At 55.3% G+C, this 21,352-nt stretch overlaps 6 protein-coding genes across 12 annotated transcripts; 5 read left to right on the top strand and 1 right to left on the bottom strand.

Moving 5' to 3' along the window:
* The first annotated feature begins 119 nt into the window (after positions 1 to 119).
* On the top strand, positions 120 to 2,461 carry opn4.1 (opsin 4.1). Its single transcript, XM_003976724.2, has one exon. It carries the CDS (start codon positions 847 to 849, stop codon positions 2,236 to 2,238), a length of 1,392 nt encoding a protein of 463 aa, XP_003976773.1. The 5' UTR covers positions 120 to 846; the 3' UTR covers positions 2,239 to 2,461.
* An 82-nt stretch (positions 2,462 to 2,543) lies between these two features.
* On the top strand, positions 2,544 to 5,948 carry LOC101066074 (protein disulfide-isomerase TMX3-like). Its single transcript, XM_029830921.1, has 16 exons — positions 2,544 to 2,687; positions 2,830 to 2,878; positions 2,950 to 2,992; positions 3,077 to 3,200; positions 3,307 to 3,352; positions 3,490 to 3,570; positions 3,636 to 3,735; positions 3,824 to 3,901; positions 4,007 to 4,073; positions 4,560 to 4,658; positions 4,891 to 4,948; positions 5,023 to 5,076; positions 5,151 to 5,207; positions 5,391 to 5,520; positions 5,596 to 5,664; positions 5,730 to 5,948. The coding sequence occupies exons 1-16, from the start codon at positions 2,654 to 2,656 to the stop codon at positions 5,922 to 5,924; spliced, it is 1,284 nt and encodes a 427-aa protein (XP_029686781.1). The 5' UTR covers positions 2,544 to 2,653; the 3' UTR covers positions 5,925 to 5,948.
* Positions 5,949 to 6,323: 375 nt separating this feature from the next.
* On the top strand, positions 6,324 to 10,505 carry cdyl (chromodomain protein, Y-like). Of its 2 annotated transcripts, none has more exons than XM_029830890.1 (7): positions 6,324 to 6,478; positions 7,255 to 7,957; positions 8,077 to 8,330; positions 8,412 to 8,584; positions 9,200 to 9,410; positions 9,482 to 9,625; positions 9,697 to 10,505. In XM_029830890.1, the coding sequence occupies exons 1-7, from the start codon at positions 6,455 to 6,457 to the stop codon at positions 9,853 to 9,855; spliced, it is 1,668 nt and encodes a 555-aa protein (XP_029686750.1). In that variant the 5' UTR covers positions 6,324 to 6,454; the 3' UTR covers positions 9,856 to 10,505. The 2 variants fall into 2 exon arrangements, with proteins under 2 accessions (XP_029686750.1, XP_029686751.1); XM_029830891.1 differs by lacking the exon at positions 6,324 to 6,478 and adding an exon at positions 6,503 to 6,718.
* Positions 10,393 to 12,777, bottom strand: rpp40 (ribonuclease P/MRP 40 subunit). 2 transcript variants are annotated; one of them, XM_029830945.1, is made up of 8 exons: positions 12,636 to 12,777; positions 12,268 to 12,412; positions 11,705 to 11,773; positions 11,527 to 11,622; positions 11,303 to 11,425; positions 11,046 to 11,226; positions 10,850 to 10,984; positions 10,393 to 10,772 (listed from the first exon to the last, which is right to left on the bottom strand). In XM_029830945.1, exons 1-8 carry the CDS (start codon positions 12,720 to 12,722, stop codon positions 10,574 to 10,576), a joined length of 1,035 nt encoding a protein of 344 aa, XP_029686805.1. In that variant the 5' UTR covers positions 12,723 to 12,777; the 3' UTR covers positions 10,393 to 10,573. The 2 variants fall into 2 exon arrangements, with proteins under 2 accessions (XP_029686805.1, XP_003979560.1); XM_003979511.3 differs by having other exon boundaries at positions 12,609 to 12,773.
* riok1 (RIO kinase 1 (yeast)) lies at positions 12,695 to 17,022 on the top strand. Of its 4 annotated transcripts, none has more exons than XM_029830892.1 (18): positions 12,695 to 12,825; positions 12,913 to 12,999; positions 13,209 to 13,377; positions 13,449 to 13,536; positions 13,625 to 13,694; positions 13,766 to 13,808; positions 13,873 to 13,965; positions 14,044 to 14,156; positions 14,467 to 14,547; positions 14,631 to 14,717; positions 14,980 to 15,117; positions 15,242 to 15,345; positions 15,571 to 15,677; positions 15,749 to 15,814; positions 15,887 to 15,994; positions 16,078 to 16,131; positions 16,359 to 16,523; positions 16,706 to 17,022. In XM_029830892.1, the coding sequence occupies exons 2-18, from the start codon at positions 12,947 to 12,949 to the stop codon at positions 16,814 to 16,816; spliced, it is 1,650 nt and encodes a 549-aa protein (XP_029686752.1). In that variant the 5' UTR covers positions 12,695 to 12,825; positions 12,913 to 12,946; the 3' UTR covers positions 16,817 to 17,022. The 4 variants fall into 4 exon arrangements, with proteins under 4 accessions (XP_029686752.1, XP_029686753.1, XP_029686755.1 ...); XM_029830893.1 differs by having other exon boundaries at positions 12,771 to 12,838; XM_029830895.1 differs by lacking the exon at positions 12,695 to 12,825 and having other exon boundaries at positions 12,857 to 12,999; positions 16,359 to 16,437; positions 16,483 to 16,523.
* Positions 17,023 to 17,990: 968 nt separating this feature from the next.
* On the top strand, positions 17,991 to 20,941 carry LOC101076241 (inositol monophosphatase 1-like). Of its 2 annotated transcripts, XM_029830943.1 has the most exons (9): positions 17,991 to 18,116; positions 18,208 to 18,331; positions 18,853 to 18,986; positions 19,064 to 19,168; positions 19,246 to 19,291; positions 19,361 to 19,469; positions 19,543 to 19,651; positions 20,490 to 20,641; positions 20,708 to 20,941. In XM_029830943.1, the coding sequence occupies exons 2-9, from the start codon at positions 18,272 to 18,274 to the stop codon at positions 20,824 to 20,826; spliced, it is 834 nt and encodes a 277-aa protein (XP_029686803.1). In that variant the 5' UTR covers positions 17,991 to 18,116; positions 18,208 to 18,271; the 3' UTR covers positions 20,827 to 20,941. The 2 variants fall into 2 exon arrangements, with proteins under 2 accessions (XP_029686803.1, XP_029686802.1); XM_029830942.1 differs by having other exon boundaries at positions 18,027 to 18,331.
* Positions 20,942 to 21,352: the final 411 nt, after the last annotated feature.

Below are 21,352 nucleotides of genomic sequence, written 5' to 3'. Positions count from 1 at the left end.
ATGGGTGATGGACGGATGGACATGGATGGTGATGGAGGGATGGACATGTATGGGTGATGGACAGATGGACATGGATGGGTGATGGACAGATGGACATGGATGGGTGATGGACGGATGGACGGATGGAAAGTCTTTCTACAAATGGATGGAAAATGTGTTTTTGTGGAGCCGGTCGATGGTGCTGCTCCAGTCCTCCAGGCCATGTCCCCCTGGAAGGCTAATCTAGCTTAGCACTTAGCACAGCGTCACATCGGTAACCTTGACAACCGAGCTTGGACGTTGGTTCCTGCTCAGACTAGTCTCAGTTCTTCTCTGCCCTTTGATCCTTTGTCCATTTCTGATCCTTTATTTAGGAGGGTTATTTGTCTCCCTGGGACGGACAGATGTGCAGCAGATGTGCAGCAGATGTGCAGCAGATGTGCAGCAGATGTGCAGCAGATGTGCAGAGAACTTACTGGGTTTATTGACTGAAACAAGCAGGATTTAATGAACAGACATAATGAGGCCACTCAGCTGTTAATCTACTAAAACGGCATCAATCAGGTCCCATCTGGACCAGAGGTGGATCAGTTCTCGCTGCTAATGGAGGTGGGCTCGATGGGCTGTGGGACAGGCTGCATTAAAGAGCCGGAGCAGCACCGTCTGACCCTCAGAGCCACCGGAGCAGCACCGTCTGACCCTCAGAACCACCGGAGCAGCACCGTCTGACCCTCAGAGCCTCCGGAGCAGCACCGTCTGACCCTCAGAACCACCGGAGCAGCACCGTCTGACCCTCTGAGCCACCGGAGCAGCACCGTCTGACCCTCAGAACCACCGGACCAGCACCGTCTGACCCTCAGAACCACCATGAGCCTCCACCAGTCCAGCAGGTCGCCTCTCTGCTCCGTGGGAGGAAACTGCACCTCCTTCCAGGATGAGGGTCTCACCAGAACAGCGGCGGTCCAGCAGCCCGATCACACCCCGACAGACCCCGCCCACCTGCCTGCTCACCTGTTCCCCACCGTGGACGTCCCTGACCATGCTCACTACATCATTGGCTCGGTCATCTTGCTCGTGGGCCTGACGGGCATGTCGGGAAACGCTCTCGTCATCTACGTCTTCTGCCGCAGCCGCACCCTGCGGTCGCCTAGCAACCTGCTGGTGGTGAACCTGGCAGCCGCCGACTTCCTGATGTCGCTGACGCAGTCCCCGGTGTTCTTCGTGGCCAGCCTGCACCGCCGCTGGTTGTTTGGAGAGCTGGCCTGTGAACTGTACGCCTTCTGCGGCGCGCTCTTTGGCATCGCCTCCATGATGACCCTCACCGCCATCGCCGTGGACCGCTGCCTGGCCATCACGCGGCCGCTGGCCCGGCTGGGCGGCATGAGTCCCGGGGGGGTGCTGGCGGTGCTGGCGGGCGTGTGGCTGTACTCGCTGTGCTGGAGTCTGCCGCCGTTCTTTGGGTGGAGTGCTTATGTCCCTGAGGGCCTCCAGACGTCCTGCAGCTGGGACTACATGAGCTTCACCGCTGCCGTGCGCTCCTACACCATCCTGCTCTTTGCTTTTGTCTTCTTTGTCCCGCTCGGTCTCATCGCCGGCTGCTACTTCGCCATCTTCCGGGCGGTGCGGCGTGCGGGTCAGGAGGTGGAGCGGCTGAACTGTGGACAGATGAACAAGGCGTATGAGCGTCTGCGCAGCGAGTGGCACTTAGCTAAGGTGGCTCTGGGAGTCATCCTGCTCTTCGTCGTGTCCTGGGCGCCATACTCCGCCGTGGCCCTGACCGCCACTGCGGGCTACGCCCACCTGCTGACCCCCTACATGAACTCCGTTCCTGCCGTCATCGCCAAGGCTTCAGCCATCCACAACCCCATCATCTACGCCATCACACACCCCAAGTATCGGGCTGCCATTGGCCGATGTGTCCCACTGCTGCGTCCTCTGCTGCGTCTCCAGGACAAGGACCTTCGCTCGTCCATCAGCTCTAGCAGCGCTTTGTCTGGACGGGTCACCGGTCCGAGCTCGCCGGGAGCCCGGCGCGGTGGACCGGTCCAGGCGTACGGCTGCAGGAGGAAGAACCCGATGTCTTCAGCGACTGAGGTCGAGTCCTGCTGGACGGAGAGGGAAACGAATGGGTCCGGACCGGTGGAACCATCAGGGGACCACGTCTCACCTGCAGGACAAGAGCTGCTGAAAGGGGACGTCCCCTCTGACGCCTGTGGCCGAGGGGACGTCCTCACCAGATCCGGTGTCCTGGACCAGTAAAGGTTCAGAGGTGAACCAGAAGAAGAATTTTACAGTGAATTGTTCCTCAAAGTTCTGGCTGGGGGCGGGGCTTACTGTTGTCATAGTTACGCATACTCTTGTGATCAGTACGTAGTTCTTCAGATGCGTTCTGTTTTCCCCTGATGAACTCATGAACACAGCGGTTAGAATGTAACTTTAAGAGTTGTGTTTGGCCTGAATTCAATAAATGTGTCTCCTTCATCTTCACCGACTCCTGTGGTCCGTCTGTGGTCCGTCTGTGGTCCGTCTGTGGTCCGTCTGTGGTCCGTCTGGTCCGTCTGTGGTCTGTCTGTGGCACTAGTGTCAATAAAGCTGCAGCGGATTGAATAATCTGTTAATCCCCCAGATTAGCACCATGTTGGGGGTGTTAGCAGTTAGCAGGTAATCCGTGGTCATGTCGGGCTGGAGGAACTCGTTGGTGCTCTCAGGTATGTTCCCATTAAATCCAGTTTCTGGGATGGACTTTAGTCCAGCTCAGAACTTCAGAAGCTTCTTCAGACCAAAGCAGCTGCTGCCTTCAGCCTTTGGCTGAGCGAGGACGTATTGATCAGTGGTTTGCGTGTTCTTCAGCACTTCTGGCTCTGCGTGTCTCAGCGTATGTGGAGGAGCTGGACGACAGGTCAGAACCTCGTGGTCGACCACTCTGGCTTGTTTCTGCTCAGATCAATAATCAGTGTCCTCTCTGAGCAGCTTCCTGGAGACCAGAGGAACCCAGGACGTCTGGCTCATCAAGGTGCGTCAAGCGCTGATGTCGTTGGTCATTTTAGTGATATAGTGGGGAGTGTCCCGTTGCCATGGTAACCGTGTCCCCTCGCAGTTTTACGCCCCCTGGTGTACCTTCTGTAAGCATCTGGACCCAGTTTGGCATCAGATCGGGTCGGAACTCAAAAGTCTTGGATCTCCGATCAATGTCGGCAAATCAGATGCCACCGTGAGCATGGGTGAGAGCAACTAATCAATCAGTAACCGATCCAAAAACTAATTAAACCAGTTTCCAAATTAAATATGAACAAATTTTCCAAATGTTTCTTTGGTTTTTATCTGCAGCTTTGGCCAAAGAGTTCCGGGTCAGAGGTTATCCGGCCATCCTCATGTAAGTCCTGTCCTGGGTCCTGGGTCCTGGGTCCTGGGTCCTGGGTCCTGGGTCCTGGGTCCTGGGTCCTGGGTCCTGGGTCCTGGGCCCTGTTTCAGTCCACATGATGTCAACTGAGCATTATCTTCTGCTCTCAGGTTTAAAAAAGGTGTGAAATATAATTATTCTGGACCCAGGACCAAAGATGGAATCATGGACTTTGCTATTCGAGTTGGAGGGTGAGTATTTTCACCAGGATGATGTCATCAGTGACGTCACTGCAGTGTGTTTGTGTCTCTTTCAGTCCGTCGGTTCGAGCTCTGAGCAGCGTTCAGCTCTTCCAGTCTGCCAGGAGCCGCCATGAGGTCATGTTCATGTATGTAGGAGCCACGTCACTCCTGAAGGTACACACACACACACACACACACACACACACACACACACACACACACACACACGCTGCCACCACTCATCTGTGTTGTGTGTTCTCAGGGGAACTACACAGCAGCAGCAGAGGAGCTCATCGTTCACACCTCCTTCTTCTCTGGAAGCAGAGAGGTTCTGCCCAAGGTGCCTCCTGCATCCTGCTCTGCTGAGCTCGTCAGACCTGATCTGCTCTGTGGGCAGCAGAGCGGAAGTTCTCCACCTTCTCACCATCCACTGTCTGTCTTCCAGGACGTGTCTCTTCCCTCCCTCCCGTCTGTGGTGGTTTTTAAAGATGGAACCTACTTCACCTTCAATGGTGAGAAATATTCTCACTGGCGGCCCCTGGTGGTCCCCGGTGGCCCCTGGTGGTCCCCGGTGGGCCCTGGTGGCCCCTGGTGGGCCCTGTTGGGCCCTGGTGGCCCTGGCGGCTGGAGCCAGTAAAGCTCACTAGCCAGTGTTATCAGTCTTTGTCTTTAAATGGGATTTTGAAGCCACGGTTCTGCCCTGGTGGGCCCTGTTGGGCCCTGGTGGGCCCTGTTGGGCCCTGGTGGCCAATGGTGGGCCCTGGTGGCCCCGGTGGGCCCTGGTGGCCCCTGGTGGGCCCTGTTGGGCCCTGGTGGCCAATGGTGGGCCCTGGTGGGCCCTGTTGGGCCCTGGTGGCCAATGGTGGGCCCTGGTGGCCCTGGTGGGCCCTGGTGGCCCTGGCGGCTGGAGCCAGTAAAGCTCACTAGCCAGTGTTATCAGTCAAACTGTCTTTAAATGGGATTTTGAAGCCACGGTTCTGCTCTTGACTGTGTTGTAGAGCAACAGGACGGGGAGCTGAAGGCCTGGATCAACAGAGAACGTTTCCCCACGTACTCCAAGATCGACAGCTACTCTCTGTACGCTATGGGGGAATCAGGTAATGTCTCTTCAGTCCCAGCTGATGGCTGATGTTTGGATGTCCTCAGCAGGTTTGACAGGCTGGTCCATGTTCCTGCAAGTGTCCTTGTGGTCAGAACTTGTACTGATTCTGGTAAACGGCAGAAGCATCTGACCCCTGACCTGCCTCCAGCTGGGATTCAGGCGTTTATGCTTGAGTTCACCTCTATCCAAAGCAGCAGGTTCCCGTTAACGCTGCCTCTGACCTGCAGGTAAACTGGTGGTGTTGGTGCTGCTGGAGGAGACAGGTGTCAGTGAGGCGAGTCTCAGGTAAGAGCGGCCCGTGAGGACGTCATTGTCCCGTGTGGATGCTGTGTGAGATGTTTGGCGTGTTACCTGCTCAGGTATAAACTCCTGTCTGAGAGCGTGGCGGCAGGTCACAGGGACGTCTACGGCAGGTCAGAGTCACCACAGAAGGAGAACGTTTGTGGAGTGAACAAATCCTGAAAGTGTTTGTCCACCTGTCCCTCAGACACTTCCTGTTTGGCTTCATGGAGGGGAACGACTACATCAATGGAATTGTGATGAGGTACGTCTGTGCTCCAGGAGGTCTCTTAGTCTGGTCCAGCTCCTTGCCCTGTCTACACAGAGACACGGGAGGTCTATGTGGACCAGCAGAGGTCCGTCTGTCTCTGCTGTGGACGTTCTCCCAGCCGTCCTGACTGGTTCTTAATGGTGGTGAATACTGCAGATGTTGGTGTTACTGTTTCAGTGAAGTCCCCGTTCCCTCCTTCGTCGTGGTGAATCTGGCGGTTGATGGATATTTCCTCCCATCGGTCACCGTGGAAACAGAACAGCACTTACTGGACTTCCTGAACGGGGTTCTGAATGGAAGCATTGAGGTAAGTTTGAGCATCGATTCACCTGGAAGTCGTTTCTCCAAATAAGATCCTTTGTACATTTGTTTCATTCCTTAGTGTCAGGGGGGGAACGGGGTGTTCCAGCGCGTGCGACGCCTGATTTACAACGGCCAGCTCACACTGACGGTAAGGCCAGTCGCCCCCCCCCCCAGAACCTCTGTCAGTAACCACATTCTCTCCACGTCTTCCAGCCCATCTTCACGCAGGCGCCACTGCTGGTCTGCTTCCTGCTCATGTTACCGGCGACCATTGCCAGCATCTTCTGCTACCTGTGCTGTAGAGCGCGGAGCATCGTGGCGGACGATGACCATGGCGCCGACAGCGCTGCGCCGCTGCCTCCGTCCCCGCAGCAGCCCAAAAAGATGGCCGACAAAAAGGCCGATTGACAATAAAGAGCAACAGGATGTAAAGATCTGTAAATCTCCAGTTACTCTCCATCCATCCATCCATCCATCCATCCATCCATCTATCTATCTATCTATCTATCTATCTATCTATCTATCTATCTATCTATCTATCTATCTATCTATCTATCTATCTATCTATCTATCTATCTATCTATCTATCTATCTATCATACAGAGGATGACTGTGATGGGGGACATTGGAGCAAATTACAAGTATTTAAAATATTGTAAGCAATATATAATCATCAGTAATTATTAAAATCACAGGAATGCGGTGTAGAGTAATTTAAAAACTCCGTTTACGCTTTAGTTTCTGCATTTATGTGCGAATAAAGAAATCGGTGGCCTTTTATTTTGAAAGTCGGAGCGGATGTAGCCCTGAGGCTGCTAGGCTAACAGCTACCCGCTAAACTAGCTCACCACCACCGCGTTGGGAGGCGGACACGCAGCCGAACTCTCATGTCGTTGCGGGACTGAATCTGTGGAAGCCCGTGCAGGCCGACTGTCTCCATGGCTACGGAAGAGTTGTACGAGGTGGGGCAAGCTAATGCTAACATGCTAGTGTCACGCTACCAGCGAAATACGGAGTTAACTTTCCAACTTTTCGAGCAAACAAGGTGCTGAACAGCATCAAAGCAAACTGCTTTCCAAAAGGAGTCGATTTGTGTCAGCAGTTTAAAGAATTATCTTCTCGATTATCTCCTAACAAGCTTCGGGTAGTTAGCTTCCGTGTCGACAACACTGCAGTGATGAGTTTCGAGTTTTGGGGCTAAAGTGAGTGTTTACGTGACTTTAGCCTCGGTTACGTTTCAAGTTCTGTGAATTCGGAGTGAAATTTGGACTCGACTTGAAGTTTCTGAGCTCGGGGTTCTGATTAACATTCAGATTAGGGCCGAACAGCGACCCACGCAGCTGCGGGAGCCTGAAAGGGTCCCGCAAAAGTTGTTCTTCCCGTGTAAAACTTAATCTTTTTTGCACAATCAAAAGAAAAACCTAGAATTATACGTCACAACGTTGGTTTAGGTGCAGAGTTGTGCTTCACGGGTCGGTTAGTGGTGTCTCAAGGCGGACACACAATGTTGCCAGGAACGTGTGTGAGTTCGATCTGTACAGGGGATCGAACAGCAGATCAACAAAGCTCACGTCTGGAGTGCCAATGAGGTCAAAGGTCACAGCATGGGACAGACAGGTGGTGCGTGGTGGAGAACCTGCCCGCCAACGTCTGATGATGCAACCGGACCTCTACTGCAGATCTGATTGGTCCTGATTCAGACATCTGAGCAGTAAAATGTGCAACTTTCCTCCTCCAGGTGGAAAAGATCTTGGATAAAAGGAAGAACAAGAAGGGGAAGTTGGAGTATCTAGTTCGGTGGAGGGGTTATGGGTCAGAGGGCGACACGTGGGAACCTGAAGGGAACCTGTCCACCTGCATGATCTACGTCCACGACTTCAACCGGCAGCATGCTGAGCACCAGAGGGAGAACCTGCTGCTGCGCTCCACCCGCAGGTCCCCCGGCCACCAGGCCCTCAGGCCGCCGTGCACGCTGCTGCTCGCCTCCACGGCCGGCGCCGACGTCAGGGGTTCTGAGCAGGTGGAGCCGGCCATGGGCCTGGCTCAGCCGGGCCTCACCACGCCCACCGGACCGGCCGCCCTGAGCGGCCAGCAGGCGGCGGACAGGGTCCCATGCTCCCTGATGCCCACGCCGCCGGGCGGCTCCGCACGCCGCAGCATGGACCTGTCCAAGATGGGCATCAAGATCCTGGTTCCCAGAAGTCCCATGAACAGCCGCCCAGACTCGGAGGAGTCTCCCAGTGAGGCCAGGGTGCAGGAGGCCCACCTGCTGCCCCCCGAGGTGGCTCTTCCAGAGAAGCCTGCAGGGGTCCAGCTGGGTCCTGGAGAGGAGAGGGCTCGGATGGGGAGCAGACCCCGCCTCCCTCACCCGTCGCCCTCCCCCGCCGCCACGGCCGCCGCCACCGCCGCCGCCGCTGCCTCGCGGCCCCTCGGTTGCCCAGGTGAGTTGCTGCGGTCATGTGACTGGGTGGTGTTGCCACCTGATTGATGATGTCACACATCTTCAGGACGCGTGGCTCCGTTCTCCCCCTCCCCCTAAAGCTCTTGTTGGCGCCTGCAGGTAACTCGGCTTCACTGGAGGCCGCCCCCTCCAACGGGACAAGCGCCATGCAGAGCACTGTTGCCGGGGCAACCGCTGCCACAACAAAACGTCGTTTGGAGGATCGCGGCGCGTTCGACAAGCGTCTGAGGTTCAGCGTTCGTCAGACGGAGAGCGCCTACCGCTACAGGGACATCGTGGTGAAGAAGCAGGATGGGTTCACCCACATCCTGCTGTCCACCAAGAGCTCGGAGAACAACACGCTCAACCCGGAGGTTAGGCCACACCCCTCGCACGTGGGACGTCCTGTTCCTGCAGGACTGTTGTCATAGTAACTGCCCTCTTTCCTTTCTGAGGTAATGAAAGAGATCCAGGGCGCCATGGCAACAGCAGCATCAGACGACAGCAAGCTCGTTCTACTGAGCGCCGTTGGCAGCGTCTTCTGCTGCGGCCTCGACTTCCTGTACTTCATCCGACGCCTGACGGACGACAGGAAGAAGGAGAGCATCAAAATGTCAGAGAGCATCAGGTGAGCGTTCCTGTGGGACCCCGGGAGGTCCGTGTGGTCGCCGGCGTGTGGCGGTCGCCAACGTGTCGCGGTTGCCGGCGTGTCGCGGTCGCCGGCGTGTCCCGGCCGTGTCCCGGTCGTTGTCGTGTCCCGGTCGCCAGCGTGTCCCGGCCGTGTCCCGGTCGTGTCCCGGTCGTCGCCGTGTCCCGGTCGTCGTCGTGTCCCGGTCGTCGCCGTGTCCCGGTCGTCGTCGTGTCCCGGTCGTCGCCGTGTCCCGGTCGTCGTTGTGTCCCGGTCGTCGTCGTGTCCCGGTCGTCGTCGTGTCCCGGTCGTCGTTGTGTCCCGGCCGTGTCCCGGTCGTCGCCGTGTCCCGGTCGTTGTCGTGTCCCGGTCGTTGTCGTGTCCCGGTCGTTGTCGTGTCCCGGTCGTCGTCGTGTCCCGGTCGTCGTCGTGTCCCGGTCGTCGTTGTGTCCCGGCCGTGTCCCGGTCGTCGCCGTGTCCCGGTCGTCGCCGTTTCCCGGTCGTCGCCGTGTCCCGGTCGTCGTCGTGTCCCGGTCGTCGTCGTGTCCCGGTCCCGGCCGTGTCCCATGATGCTGCTTCACGGTCGACCTGATCCGCCCGTCTTCTGTCTTCCAGAACCTTCATCAACACCTTCATCCAGTTCAAGAAGCCCATCGTGGCGGCGGTTAACGGACCGGCGCTGGGCCTGGGCGCCGCCATCCTGCCCCTCTGTGATATCGTGTGGGCCAATGAGAAGGCCTGGTTCCAGACGCCGTACATGGCCTACGGCCAGACGCCCGACGCCTGCTCCTCCGTCACCTTCCCCCGCATCATGGGCGTTGCCTCGGTCGGGCCTTTGCCGCCTGGGTTTCCAGAATCCCGGCACGGTTCTGTTGTAAGTGTTCCCTTCTGTTCCAGGCCAACGAGCTGCTGCTGAGCGGCAGGAAGCTGACGGCCCAGGAGGCGTGTTCCAAAGGTCTGGTGTCCCAGGTTCTCTGGCCGGGAACCTTCACGCAGGAAGTGACGCTCCGCATCAAAGAGCTGGCGGCGGTGGACACCACGGTCGGTCACACGGTCGGTTCTTTACGTGGCTGTGTTGGACTCAGCTGGCGCTGACAGACGCTGTCCCGCAGGTTCTGCAGGAGTCCAAAGCCCTGATGAGGGACACCAGCCGCGGCGCTCTGGAACAGGCCAACGAGCGCGAGTGTGAAGCCCTGAAGAGGGTTTGGGGCTCGTCGCAGGGAACCGACGCCATCCTGCAGTACCTGCAGCGCAAAACCGAGCTCTATTAGGACCTGGACCAGGAGCTGCTCACGGAACCACCAGGTTCTGGGCGGGGCCGGTGTCGCTAGGCCGGCTCAGTCGGAGCGGTTTCTGTCACGGCGCTGCTCCTCACCCTCGTTTGGGACGGGCCCAAATGATGTGTGCCTGTTTCTGCGGCTGTGCTGAGCAGAACCACAACAGAACCGAGAGAACCGGGCCCTGGGTCCATCGCAGCTCTCTTGATAAACTGGTTTCAGCCACAATTCAAACTTGAGCTTCAGAATTTTTGTCGCCAGCAAAAATTTAGAGCACAAAATGAAGACCCCTTTTCTCCAGGTGGTCCGGGTATCCATGGCAACGGCGGAACTCACCTGTGTTATCTGAATTCTTCCCCCACGATATCGGCTCATTTTAAAGCAAACCTTCCGACTCGCCCCCTCTAGCGCCACCCTCAGGACAAACTGCGTGTTGGAGAAATGTGACAGCAGAAAGGAGGCGGGGTCATGTGACCAGGGGGCGTGGTCAGCAGACAGGTTCAAGGGCTCCACGAAATACCAACAGATGAATCACGATTGAAAATTAAACTTTATTGCTGCTGTTAATTTATTTTATTTTAGGAACGCTTGGGATTTCTTTTCATTTTTTACTCTTAAGCTTTATAACAAAAAAAATCAGATAGGAAATAAATGTGGAAGAAAATTCTGTTTTTCTTTGGCTCCGTCCAGCAACACATGCAGGTGGGTGTGGTCACGGCGGGCAGCTGTCGTGAGCACCTGCAGCCAGGTAGAGCTGGTAGCTGTGGTCCTGGAACATCAGCAGGCTGTAGAAGTTCTCCCCCACTTTCAGGGCGCCGTGCTCGTCTCTCCCCCAACACACCGGACTGTCGGCGAAGCCGTGAACGGTCAGGGACGCCCAGGACGCCAGGCGGGGCTGCTCCAGGTGGCGTCTGCGGACAGGTAAGCACAGGTGACTGGGGGCTCCCGAGAAGACTCCCGGGACGGCTGCCGGCCTGGACCAGCTGACCTGATCTGCTGGATGAGTCTGTGGATGTCGTGAGGGAGCAGCAGGCCACAGACGGAGACGCTCAGAGCGCAACTCGCCGCCGTCTTCGGCTCGGGACAAGCAAGCGAGGACAGGAAGCTGTGTGACGGCGTCTGGCTGGAAGAGAGGGGAAGTCAGGAGGGCTCTGCTGACGGCGGCATGGGTCGGTCCTCCTCACCAGCTGATGGCGGCATCCACGGCGCCCAGCCACTCCAGGACGCTGTGAGAGTCACGTGGCTGCAGGTCAGAGGTCAGGAGGGTGGGGCAGGACAGATCCGTGAGGGTGCGACTGCTGACCGCAGGTCTGTGCTCGCTCCAATCGTAGCGAGACAGGAGAGCCTGCAGAGAGGCCCCGCCCCCTACCCAAACGAGAAAGAAGGCTTTGAAACGAAGGCGTCAGGCGCTAATTTCTCTCCAGCTGTCTGATGGAGCGACCTGGGTGGTGTGAGAGCAGGAAGTCGGCCTTCATCTGGAGACGCGACCGCAGGCCTGTGTGGAGTCTCTGGTAGCCCCGCCCCCCAGGAGCCATGCTGCCGTCGCACAGATCTACAGACACCACTGTGACACCACAGACGCCGCTCAGTACTGTGCACAGCTGCATGTGAAGGCATTACATCACAGGAAAGATCAAACAATCTCCGGATGATGTCATTGTTCACCAAATCTGCTCTTTGTTCTGTGGTTGAATCTGGAAGGTTTGCCCTCAACTCCCAACACCTCGAAGGAGTCCTTATCCAGAGAGAGCACCAGGTGGCCTGCAGACAGACAGGCAGGCAGACAGACAGGCCGGAGGTCATGTGACTGTTCCTCAGTACCTGTGATGAGCTGATGTCTCACCATCTGGCATCAGAGCAACACAGTTGTCCTCGTCGATCCTGGTCCTGTAAGAGAGGCCGTACACGCTTCCTGGCAGAGAGACAGACGGGCAGGGAGACAGACAGGCAGGCAGGCAGGCAGAGAGACAGACAGGCAGGGAGACAGACGGGCAGGCAGAGAGACAGACAGGCAGGGAGACAGACGGACAGGGAGACAGACAGGCAGAGAGACAGGGAGACAGACAGGCAGGGAGACAGACAGGCAGGCAGGCAGAGAGACAGACAGGCAGGGAGACAGACGGGCAGGGAGACAGACAGGCAGGCAGGGAGAGAGACAGACAGGCAGGGAGACAGACAGGCAGGCAGGGAGAGAGACAGGCAGGGAGACAGAGAGACAGGTTAATGATGAACTGGTACATTAGCACATGCACAGGTCAACAGGGTATATACAACAACAACAACAACAACGTGTCTCAGGGTTTGTGTATATTGTGTCAGGAGTCAACCACTGTAGTGAGGGGGGTGTGTGTGTGTCTCAGGTGTGTGTGTGTCAGGTGTGTGTGTGTGTGTGTGTACAGACATTACCCTGGAACACAGCAGACTGCAAAAAGTCCCTGTCCAACAGTTCATATATGGGCAGATTCCTGATCAGGTAGAAACTGCTGAAACCGTTTAATACACCGTCCAGGTGAGAGGGGGCGGAGCTACACTCGGGTAGTAACAGAGACACCTGTACAGGTAACGGTGGAACATCAGTTAGTCGGGATTCAGACTCTGAATTTCAGTAACAAGGACATCAACGTCCCGTCACGAATCATGTCTAATTGGATCTGATCGCTTTTATTTTGATCTATTGCCGACTCGTGATCCCCCATGCTAGCCGGCTACACTTAGCATCCAGACTGCTAACAAGCTACTAATGCTACCTTGTAGTTGAAGTGCAGCTGCTCCACCTGTGTCGTGACTCGGTTCTTCTCGTGGAGAAAAGTGGAGCTGTCACAGACCAGGACGGACCGCGGGGGGCGGCTCACCGACACCATCACCGACGCCTTTCAACATTAACGCTAAATCGTTGCTTTCTTCTCTCCAACCGACAGAAACGCGGGTAGTTTCGTTGGTCTTCTCGCTCTCCGTAGTCACGTGGTAAAGCCCGGAAGTCAGGGAACACGCTGCAGTTGAGGATATTGGGGTGCGTTGATCTACAACGAATTTGACCCTCTTTCGATCCAGTCCAGATCCAGCTGTTGGTCCCAGGTGTGGCAACATGTCGGTGATCGCTTCCGTCCCTGGACAGTTTGATGACGCAGAGGAGGACAGGTGAGGACAGATCGATCGATCGAGACCGTAAACATGACGTGAGAGTTGGCTTTAACACTGTTGTGTTGCCCTGAATGATTATGATCGGTAGTTTAAAGGGATAAAGACATGAAAACTCGCTTTGCTTAGATTAGACAGCGAAGCATGTTGTACTGCATCCAGCCACCAGGGGAGCTCCTGTCATCGGCCGTGTCTGTCTGTGTCTGTAGTAGCCAGTCCCAGTTGTCAGGTGTGGAGCATCGGATGACTGATGCCACCTTGGAGCCTCCCCCTGAGCTGGAGTATGAGGAGGAGGAGGAGGAGGAGGAGGAGGATGAAGATTGGGCCTGGAGCTCTGCAGGAGCAAACCTGGCGAGGCGATATAACGGGAGCAGCCAGGTGAGGCTCGCGGGTCAGCCCAGTCCTTCCTTTCTGAGTGTGCAGGCAGCTGAACCTTTGTCCCGGTCCAGTCCAACAGGCAAGCCTGGTCCAGTAAGGCTGCGGTGTCACACCTGTCCGACAAAGCTCTGAGCAGATACGAGCACAAGATCAACCTGGGTAAGGAGCGGTGAGGTGTTCCGCCTGTACACCTGTAACGACCTCATCCCTGATGCTGTGGGTCACCTTGAGACTCTGCTGTCTCCAGACCAGCTGAATTACGCCGACTCGGTGATCAACAGAGTGACGAGCATGCAGAGGCAGAAGGACGCCCACATGTAGGTGTGAGCCGCTCCCGCCGCTCACCTGCCTCGCCCGCCGCTCACCTTCTGCCTGGCTCCCGTTACAGGTGCAGAGTGAAGGACAAATCGGATCGTGCCACGGTCGAACAGGTGACGAAGAGGAAGGGGTGCGTCTGAGCGCGTCCGTCTTCATCACCGCTGTCTCCTCCTGCAGGTCTTGGATCCTCGAACGCGAATGATCCTCTTCAAGATGCTGAGTCGAGGAATCATCAGTGAAATCGACGGCTGCATCAGCACAGGGAAAGAGGTGTGCATCACACAGCGCTGACCCGTCCTGACGAGCAGCCTCAGACAGCACAGACACAGGTGTGCCTCTGTTACACAGGCCAATGTCTACCACGCTAGCACAGCAACGGGGGAGAGCAGAGCCATCAAGATCTACAAGACCTCCATCCTGCTGTTCAAGGACCGCGACAAATACGTCAGTGGGGAGTTCAGGTGAGTCACAACAGGACGGCTCAGGTGAATCACATCAGGTCAAACAGGACGGCTCAGGTGAGTCACAACAGGTCAAACACGACGGCTCAGGTGAGTCACAACAGGTCAAACACGACGGCTCAGGTGAGTCACAACAGGTCAAACAGGACGGCTCAGGTGAATCACATCAGGTCAAACACGACAGCTCAGGTGAGTCACAACAGGACGGCTCAGGTGAATCACAACAGACCCCGACAGGACTCGGAGTTTATGGGCTGCCAGGCTCCATCAGCTGTTGGAGGTCGGTACCAACATCACTGCTCCTCCGCAGGTTCCGTCATGGCTACTGTAAAGGGAACCCCAGGAAGATGGTGAGGACCTGGGCAGAGAAGGAGATGAGGAACCTCATCAGGTCAGAGCCCTGCAGGGGACACGGTGACCCTGGTGACCCTGCTCAGCCCCTGACTGTGTGTGTGTGTGTGTGTGTGTGTGTAGGCTACAGACGGCAGGGATCCCGAGTCCAGAACCTCTCCTACTCAGAAGTCACGTTCTGCTGATGAGCTTTATTGGCAAAGAGAAAATGTAAGAATCCATCAGAGTGTCTGATGGTTCTGTGTGGTGTTGATGGTCAGTTCCTGCTGTTGTCTGATGGTTCTGTGTGGTGTTGATGGTCAGTTCCTGCTGTTGTCTGATGGTTCTGTGTGGTGTTGATGGTCAGTTCCTGCTGTTGTCTGATGGTTCTGTGTGGTGTTGATGGTCAGTTCCTGCTGTTGTCTGATGGTTCTGTGTGGTGTTGATGGTCAGTTCCTGTTGTCTGATGGTTCTGTGTGGTGTTGATGGTCAGACCTGCTCCTCTGCTGAAGAACGCGCTGCTGTCGGAGGCTAAAGCTCGCGAGCTCTACCTGCAGCTTCTGCAGAACATGAGGAGAATGTTCCAGGAGGCTCGACTGGTCCATGCTGACCTCAGTGAATTCAACATGCTGTGAGGCAGCGCACACACACACACACACACACACACACACGCACGCACACCACACACACGCACACGCACACACACACACACACACGCACAGAACCTCACTCAGACTGTGTGCGTGCGGCTGCAGGTATCACGATGGAGACGCTTACATCATCGACGTGTCCCAGGCGGTGGAGCATGACCACCCTCAGGCTCTGGAGTTCCTCAGGAAGGACTGCACCAACGTCAACGGTGACGAGCTCTCTGATTGGCTGTTACACGTGCACGTCCGTGTGTGTAGCGACACGGTCTCACATGTCTGTCTGTACTGTCCTGGAGTATTTCCACATCTGTGATTTATGTTGTGATGTTGCTGACTGAGCGGATCGGTCAAGGTTCCTGGTGGAGAACACGAAGGTACCTGGAACCTTTGGTCAAAGATGGTCTTGAGTGCTGAACTCTTGATGTATTTCCCAGAGTTCTTTGTGAAACACGGGGTGGCAGTGATGACAGTCAGAGAGCTGTTTGACTTCATCACGGACCCGTCCATCAACCAGAACAACATGGACCAGTACCTGGAGAAGGTAAGTCCACCTCTCCCCTGCGTCACTACAAGCTGGGCGAGCACACTACAGGTTTGTGATCGCTTGTCCAGGCGATGGTCATCGCGTCGGAGCGGACGTCAGAGCAGCGTTCCAATCAGGACCGCGTGGACGAGGAGGTGATCAGAAGGTTCTCCAGACAGGAGCCGATCATTGTCTGAGAGCTCCCCTCACCTGCTCCCTCCCCACAGGTGTTTAAGAAGGCCTACATCCCCCGAACCCTGACCGAGGTCAGCCACTATGAGCGAGACGTTGACGTGATGAAGGAGCCGTCGGCCGTCGGCGAACACAGCGATAGCGTAAGAACCCCAGAGGAGCCACAATGTTCTCAGTCCTCTGATTCAGATGTAGACGGAACCCAAATAACGACGACTTTCCCCAGATTCTGTATCAAACTCTGACTGGGATGAAAAAGGACCTGTCTGGAGTTCAGAAGGTAGGACAGCTCATCTCACACAGCTTTGCTTCTTCTCCAGTAGCTCATTGAGGTAGAGGGCTTTAGTGCCCTCAGGACGCCCCAGAACAGTGCTGCTCCACACGAGACTAACCGGAGAGCGCCCCCTGGCGGCTGCACGCAGTACCGCCCAGTCTTTGTCTTCAGGCTTCTGGTCTGGCTACCAGGAACCTCCTGTTCTGGCACTGAACAGGCTTCTGAATGTTCAGGTTCCTGCTCTACTGGAGAATGACAATTCTTCATCTTCAACGGAAGAGGAGGAGGAGGAGGAGCAGGAGGACGGAGATGGTCAAGACAAGCAGACGGAGGAGGAGCAGCAGGAGGACGGAGATGGTCAAGACAAGCAGACGGAGGAGTCGTCCATTAACAGAAAGGTCTGGATGTCTTTAATTGCTAAAACGCTTCCAATCCTGAGAAGGTGGTCATGGCTCTGACATCAGGAGGTGGAGCGGAATGTTCTGCTAATGCTGGGAGCAGCAGAACCTCCGACAGAACCTCCGACAGAACCTCTGAGCTCAGAATGATTGTAACTTCTTTCACCTGCGTCTGATGTCAGGAACAAAAGAAGTTGGTGAAAGAGGCGCAGAGAGAACGAAGAAGAACCAAAGTGCCAAAACACGTGAAGAAGAGGAAGGAGAAGACTTCCAAAATGAAGAAAGGCAAATGATTACTTCCTGTGGTTGTGGCATGTCTGTTACCATGGCAACCGGACGTCACACAGCTTCCTGTGAAGGTTCTACATCGACGGCAGCGGGTGGAGGTGAACTCACCTGTGCATCAGCAGGAACGAGACAATAAAGCATCACCTGTCTACACCGACCTCCGCTCAACAGCTGAACTGTGTGTGTGTGTGTGGGGGGGTGGGGGGGGGGGGGGGGGGTTCAGGTCAAAGGTCAGGGGTTAGTTAGGACGCTCAGGAGCTGGTGAATTATATCTATGAAGGGCCTCAAAGTACAAGAATGTGTGGGTTCTGTGTGTGTGTTTTATCTCTGTGTGTGTTTTATCTCTGTGTGTGTGTGTGTGTGTGTGTGTTAAGAAATCACTGCGGTTCAGCAGAAATAAAGAATGAAACAAAGATTATTTCTCCTGTCTGATATGAGTCGATATGGCTGTACCAGCCCCCCCCCACACACATTTATACTCTTCTAGACCCCCCCACCAGCCCCTCACCTGGACCACCACGACCCCCCCGGCACTGACACACAGAAGAGCCCCGCCTGGTCCTCACTTCTGCTGTTAGTCTTTCATCCACACACACCTGCTCACACAGACCAAAATGTTGCTCCTGATCATGAAAGAAAACCCCCCAAGGACATTTCTTTCCAGAAGGATGCTGGAGCAGAAGATCCTGACCATCTGTGGCCCAGAGGGACCTTTGACCTCAGGCGTCTCCTCTAATTAGCATCAACGGGGACTTGAACCTGCTGCATCAGTTGGGCCTTAAATTTACTTTTGGTTGATTACAACTTTTGTCCTTTTAGGGAACATTGGGTTTTCTTTCATTATCTGAGAGTTTGTGAGTAAAATTCTGGCTCACAGTCCCAAACTAATGGGTCCAAAGACCAGCGCAGGGCTGTGGAGAGGAGGAGGAGCAGGAGGAGGAGGAGGGTGATGAAGAGGAGGAGGAGGACGAAGAGCTGCGTCTACAACAGCTCTGAGGAGGAGGAGGAGGAGGAGGGTGATGAAGAGGAGGAGGAGGAGGACGACAGAGAGCTGTGGAGAGGACCACAGCTCTGAGGAGGAGGAAGAGCTGCGTCTACAACAGCTCTGAGGAGGAGGAGGAGGAGGGTGATGAAGGTCGGCTGCCTGAACTCAGCTGGGATTGGATGAACGTGTCACATGGGGGGAGGAGCTGAGCTGGTTGGTGGATGAAGGTATGAGAAGAGAGAAGGTTGCGAGGCGTCCACATTCTTCCCCAGGCGTTCAGGTCACCTGCTGCTCTTCTAACCCTGTCTGCTCCTCCAGAGGTTCTACAGACGTCCCTTTCATGGCTCCTGGTTTCTTCTCTCCCGTTACAACAGACTTTACACTCATTCGTTCTTCTCGTTTCATTTCAAGTCCGACCTTCATCACCATCGTCATCATCATCATCATCTCCAGCTTCAGCTCCTTCACCATCTTCATGGCCGACTGGACCGACTGCCTGAACTTTGGTCTTTCAGTTGTCAGACAGACGAAGGAGGTAAAACTGCTGTTATCAGTGCTCGTGCCAGTATAAATACTAGTCTAGTACGGTTATAACTACTGTTATAACTACTGTTATAACTACTGTTATAACTACTGTTATAACTACTGCTATAACTACTGCTATAACTACTGCTATAACTACTGTTATAACTACTGCTATAACTACTGTTATAACTACTGTTATAACTACTGCTATAACTACTGCTATAACTACTGCTATAACTACTGTTATAACTACTGCTATAACTACTGCTATAACTACTGTTATAACTACTGCTATAACTACTGCTATAACTACTGCTATAACTACTGTTATAACTACTGCTATAACTACTGTTATAACTACTGCTATAACTACTGCTATAACTGTGTTCTGGTTCCGGCTGACTGGACATCTCTGCTGGAGTTCTGCTGGTCTTCAGTCCAGCTGTCCTGGGCTGTAGGACCACCAGGCTCCTCGGACCTGGGTGGTGGAACCTTCACCAACGAGCTGTTGTTTCTGATTTGCGTCTTTAGATCATTTTGTCAGCGTTCGACCAGCAGAAAAGCGTGAAGCTGAAAAGTTCCCCGGCTGATTTGGTGACAGAAACAGACCAGCGAGTGGAGAAGATCCTCATCTCAACCATCCAGAACCAGTACCCCGAGCACAGGTTCTGCTGCAGGAACACATGAGGAGATTGTGAGGAGACAGCAGGCAGGAAGTTAGCAGGTGTCCTGTTGGTCTTAGGTTCATAGGGGAGGAGTCTGTGGCTGCAGGTGAGCGTCTCCAGCTGACCGAGAGTCCCACCTGGATCATTGACCCCATCGATGGAACGGTCAACTTCGTCCATAGGTGAAGAGTAATCAATACCGCAGTGATCAGTGGCCGCCCGTCAGCCATCTATGACCATGTAATGTACGTTTGACCAGGTTTCCATTTGTGGCCATCTCCATCGCCTTCGCTGTCAACAAGCAGGTAAACACATGAACACACCTGGCAGATCTGGCACAGGAAGTGACCTCACAGGTCTTCTGTGTCTGTTAGACAGAGTTTGGGATCGTGTACAGTTGCGTGGATGATAAAATGTTCTACGCTCAGAGAGGAAGAGGAGCGTTCCTAAACCAGACGCAGCTGCACGTCTCGGCGCAGGAAGGTGCCCTCGTACCGCCGCATGTGACGTCATACCTGTCCCGAGGGGGCGCTGATAGCTTTTTCCCTCCAAGCAGACGTGGACCAGTGTGTGGTGGTGACTGAGATTGGGGCGGAGCGTGATGACATTGCTCTGTCCACCATGACCTCCAACATTTTAAGACTGCTCAAACTTCCTGTGCATGGGTGAGGAATGTCCCCCAGACTCCTCCCACCAGACTCCTCCCACAAAACTCATTACATCATACACCCCAGACTCCTCCCACCAGACTCCTCCCACAAAACTCATTACATCATACACCCCGACTCCTCCCCTAGACCCCTCCCACAAAACTCATTACATCATACTCCCCCAGGCTCCTCCCACCAGACCCCTCCCCCAGGCTCCTCCCAGCAGACCCCTCCCCCACAGACTCCTCCCACCAGACCCCTTCCCCAGACTCCTCCCACCAGGCTCCTCCCACCAGACCCCTTCCCCAGACTCCTCCCACTAGACTCCTCCCACCAGACCCCTCCCCCAGGCTCCTCCCACAAGACCCCTCCCCCAGACTCCTCCCACCAGACCCCTCCCCCAGGCTCCTCCCACCAGACCCCTTCCCCAGACTCCTCCCACCAGACCCCTCCCACCAGGCTCCACCCACCAGACTCCTCCCACCAGGCTCCTCCCACCAGACTCCTCCCACCACGCTCCTCCCACAAGACCCCTCCCCCAGACTCCTCCCACCAGACCCCTCCCCCACGCTCCTGCCATCAGACTCCTCCCATCAGACCCCTCCCCAGGCTCCTCCCACTAGACTCCTCCCACAAGACCCCTCCCCAGGCTCCTCCCACCAGACCCCTTCCCCAGACTCCTCCCACCAGGCTCCTCCCACTAGACTCCTCCCACAAGACCCCTCCCCAGGCTCCTCCCACCAGACCCCTTCCCCAGACTCCACCCACCAGACTCCACCCACCAGACTCCTCCCAGCTCTCTGGCTCATGTTGCTGATGTGGTTTTGTTTACATGTTGCCGGTGTCGTTCCAGAGTCCGTGCTTTGGGAACAGCAGCAGTTAGCATGTGTCAGGTGGCTACAGGTGCAGCTGACATTTACTATCACATTGGGATGCACTGCTGGGACATTGCTGCATCTGCCTTGATTGTGCAGGAAGCAGGAGGCGTTGTCATGGATACAGACGGTCTGTGTATGCGGTGAGATGGCAGGTTGCAGTGGTGCACCCTCTGACATGTGTGTGTCTCCTCAGGCTCAGAGTTTGACATGATGTCCAGGAGGGTCCTCGCTGCCAGCTCCGCCACCGTGGCCGGTCGCATTTACCCGTTCATCCGGGCGTTTCCCTGTCAGCGTGATGATGACGGGCGCTAAATGTGCACGTGTTCGGATTGTGTGGGATGCAGGTCCCCAGAGAGGAAGGGGGTCAGTCATGCTTTCCCGAAGCACGTGTGTTGTTAAAGTTTAATAAAAAAACTGGGGTCTGGCTTTCTTGAGGAGTCTTTTTTTATTAAAGCTCAGTCACTTACACACTCACTCAATCTCACACTCACTCACACACAGACACACACACATGCACATCAGACCTTTTAAATATTACGTTAAAAAAAACATTACGTTCGAGTGTGCGCGAATGTGCGCTTATGTGCGCGTGTGTGCGCGTGTGTGCGCGTAAGTGCGCGTAAGTGCACGTGTGTGCTTTAGGAACTCATTCACTTACACACTCACTCAATCTCACACTCTCTCACACACAGACACACACACATGCACATTAGACCTTTCTTAATATTACGTTAAAAAACATTACGTGCGCGTAAGTGCGCACGTGTGCGCGTGTGTGTTTAAGGAACTCAGTCACTTACACACTCACTCAATCTCACACTCACTCACACACTCACAC

The sequence above is a fragment of the Takifugu rubripes genome, chromosome 22 (genome assembly GCF_901000725.2).
Source record: "Takifugu rubripes chromosome 22, fTakRub1.2, whole genome shotgun sequence".
Classification (NCBI taxonomy): Eukaryota; Metazoa; Chordata; class Actinopteri; order Tetraodontiformes; family Tetraodontidae; genus Takifugu; species Takifugu rubripes.
Note: the sequence above shows the minus strand (reverse complement) of the source record. Positions and strands in the feature narration are given on the sequence as shown.

Coding starts and splice junctions, on each gene's coding strand:
- opn4.1 (XM_003976724.2), top strand. CDS start 847: ATGAGCCTCCACCAGTCCAGCAGGTCGCCTCTCTGCTCCGTGGGAGGA.
- LOC101066074 (XM_029830921.1), top strand. CDS start 2,654: ATGTCGGGCTGGAGGAACTCGTTGGTGCTCTCAG. Junction 2,879..2,949: donor GTGGAGGAGCTGGACGACAG/GTCAGAACCTCG, acceptor CTCTCTGAGCAG/CTTCCTGGAGACCAGAGGAA. Junction 3,902..4,006: donor GCAGAGAGGTTCTGCCCAAG/GTGCCTCCTGCA, acceptor TCTGTCTTCCAG/GACGTGTCTCTTCCCTCCCT.
- cdyl (XM_029830890.1), top strand. CDS start 6,455: ATGGCTACGGAAGAGTTGTACGAG. Junction 8,331..8,411: donor ACAACACGCTCAACCCGGAG/GTTAGGCCACAC, acceptor TTCCTTTCTGAG/GTAATGAAAGAGATCCAGGG. Junction 8,585..9,199: donor AAAATGTCAGAGAGCATCAG/GTGAGCGTTCCT, acceptor TCTGTCTTCCAG/AACCTTCATCAACACCTTCA.
- rpp40 (XM_003979511.3), bottom strand. CDS start 12,722: ATGGTGTCGGTGAGCCGCCCCCCGCGGTCCGTCCTGGTCTGTGACAGC. Junction 12,413..12,608: donor AGCTGCACTTCAACTACAAG/GTAGCATTAGTA, acceptor TTACCTGTACAG/GTGTCTCTGTTACTACCCGA. Junction 10,985..11,045: donor GTGGATGCCGCCATCAGCTG/GTGAGGAGGACC, acceptor CCTCTCTTCCAG/CCAGACGCCGTCACACAGCT.
- riok1 (XM_029830892.1), top strand. CDS start 12,947: ATGTCGGTGATCGCTTCCGTCCCTGGACAGTTTGATGACGCAGAGGAG. Junction 14,548..14,630: donor GAGATGAGGAACCTCATCAG/GTCAGAGCCCTG, acceptor GTGTGTGTGTAG/GCTACAGACGGCAGGGATCC. Junction 15,995..16,077: donor TCGGCGAACACAGCGATAGC/GTAAGAACCCCA, acceptor GACTTTCCCCAG/ATTCTGTATCAAACTCTGAC.
- LOC101076241 (XM_029830942.1), top strand. CDS start 18,137: ATGGCTCCTGGTTTCTTCTCTCCCGTTACAACAGACTTTACACTCATT. Junction 18,987..19,063: donor AACCAGTACCCCGAGCACAG/GTTCTGCTGCAG, acceptor TGTTGGTCTTAG/GTTCATAGGGGAGGAGTCTG. Junction 19,470..19,542: donor GCACGTCTCGGCGCAGGAAG/GTGCCCTCGTAC, acceptor CCCTCCAAGCAG/ACGTGGACCAGTGTGTGGTG.